We start from the raw sequence: 1,626 nt of genomic DNA on the forward strand, positions 1-1,626 counted from the left end.
CAAGCCTTTCTCCCCCTGACTCACCATAGTGTGGGCATGTTCCATTGAAACGGCAGACACAGGCCAGGCCCCAGCCCTCTGGGTGGTCAGTCAGAGCAGACACTGGGCATCTGGGGAGCAGCCTGAAGAAAGCCACCTTGTTGGCAGCTGTGGTCTATGGACACTCCTGTGGGTTGGGTGGTCTTGGGAGTGAGTGCAGTGGGAAAATCTTATCACTGATAATAAAGGGGGAGATGATAAGATAGAGTGTTTCTCCCCTGTAGTAACTGGAGAATAATCTCCTCTGCTGATAATGTCTCATTGCTAAAGTGCCTGTCTTCTTTCTTTCAGTAAATCATCGATCTAGGGGAAAATGTCCTATCAGCAGCAGCAGCAACGCAAAGTCCCCAGCCAGCCCCCTCCCCAGGTCCTGGAGCCCTGCCCTCCCGTGGTGCCTGTGCCCTGTCCTCCACAGGTCCCAGAGCCCTGTCTTCCCAAGGTGCCTGAACCATTCCCCCAAGCCCCCAGCCAGCAGAAATGCCCTCCTGTCAAGTGCCCCCCATGCCAGCAAGAATACCAGCCAAAGCAGAAGTGACACCTCTGAAGGCACCTCCCCAACCTGGTCATGAAGATACCGCATCCTACCTGCCCATGCCAACCCCTTCTTTCCATCAACAACACTGAACCCCACAAAGCCTAGATGCCGCCTTACCTCAGACTCAAGAAGAAAGAAATCATCATACTCTACTGGGCTTTCTGCCACAAATCAACCACTCCTCCCACCTCCTATCTCAGGAGACAGCATGGCTTAGACAGAAGTGCCCTGTTCTCAAAACTTTCCGCAGAGGTCAGGACAGAATCTGGGTCTCCAGCTCCTGCCGACTCACCCATGCTGCTTCCTGCTGGTCAAATAAGGTGATTACAAGGACAGATTTTCTTGCTCACCTCTCTGCCTCCATGGGATTCAGCTTTATTTAGGTTTCAGGGGGCAAACCTACTGAAAAATTTTAAAAAGAAAACTGGTTAAATCAATAGAAAATTCGACAGTTCTTTGCAGCACAACTCCACACTCCTTTAATGAAGACAACACGACCTTTTGTTTGCATTAGCTCCCTAATGATCTCCACAACCTTAATGGAGCTCGCCTCTTCCCCTGGCCTCTGAATCTATTAAATGCATTCCAATCCCTAAGACATCCATGCTTTTTAAATTAAAAAATTAAAAAATACACATCCCTAATTGATCATGTCTCAGGTGTCTTGCTGGGACTGGGAGAAAGTCACAGGAGGGGACAATAAAGGACTGTGAAAGGAAGGAGAGACTGACAAGAAATCCTTGGAAGGACTCTGTAGGCAATCAGGTGCCACAGAAGAGAGATATGGGATCCTACTTAAGCCAACATGTCTCCTTTTTCTCTGTGGTCCCTCAGAGGTCCAGATGCCTCCCAAGCCCACGTTTACCCCCAGCACCTGAGACGGAATAATCAGGTGGGAGAGATGGGAAGTGTTGACAACAGAGCCACTAATGTCAATATTTAAGGATGGGCCTTTCAGAGGATGAGCTCTGCAAAGTTCAAGGACCCAAGCGGAACTCTACAGTGGGGACCAAGATACTGACCTTTGTCTGTATGGGGCTTGTCCTGTAGGG

General features: G+C 49.6%; 1 protein-coding gene across 1 annotated transcript; it reads left to right on the top strand.

The window, feature by feature from the left end:
- The first annotated feature begins 352 nt into the window (after positions 1-352).
- Positions 353-574, top strand: LOC126073649 (cornifin alpha-like). Its single transcript, XM_049880533.1, has one exon. It carries the CDS (start codon positions 353-355, stop codon positions 572-574), a length of 222 nt encoding a protein of 73 aa, XP_049736490.1.
- The last annotated feature ends 1,052 nt before the right edge of the window (positions 575-1,626 follow it).

This window comes from Elephas maximus, chromosome 3 (assembly GCF_024166365.1).
Source record: "Elephas maximus indicus isolate mEleMax1 chromosome 3, mEleMax1 primary haplotype, whole genome shotgun sequence".
In the NCBI taxonomy this organism is placed as follows: Eukaryota; Metazoa; Chordata; class Mammalia; order Proboscidea; family Elephantidae; genus Elephas; species Elephas maximus.

Coding starts and splice junctions, on each gene's coding strand:
- LOC126073649 (XM_049880533.1), top strand. CDS start 353: ATGTCCTATCAGCAGCAGCAGCAACGCAAAGTCCCCAGCCAGCCCCCT.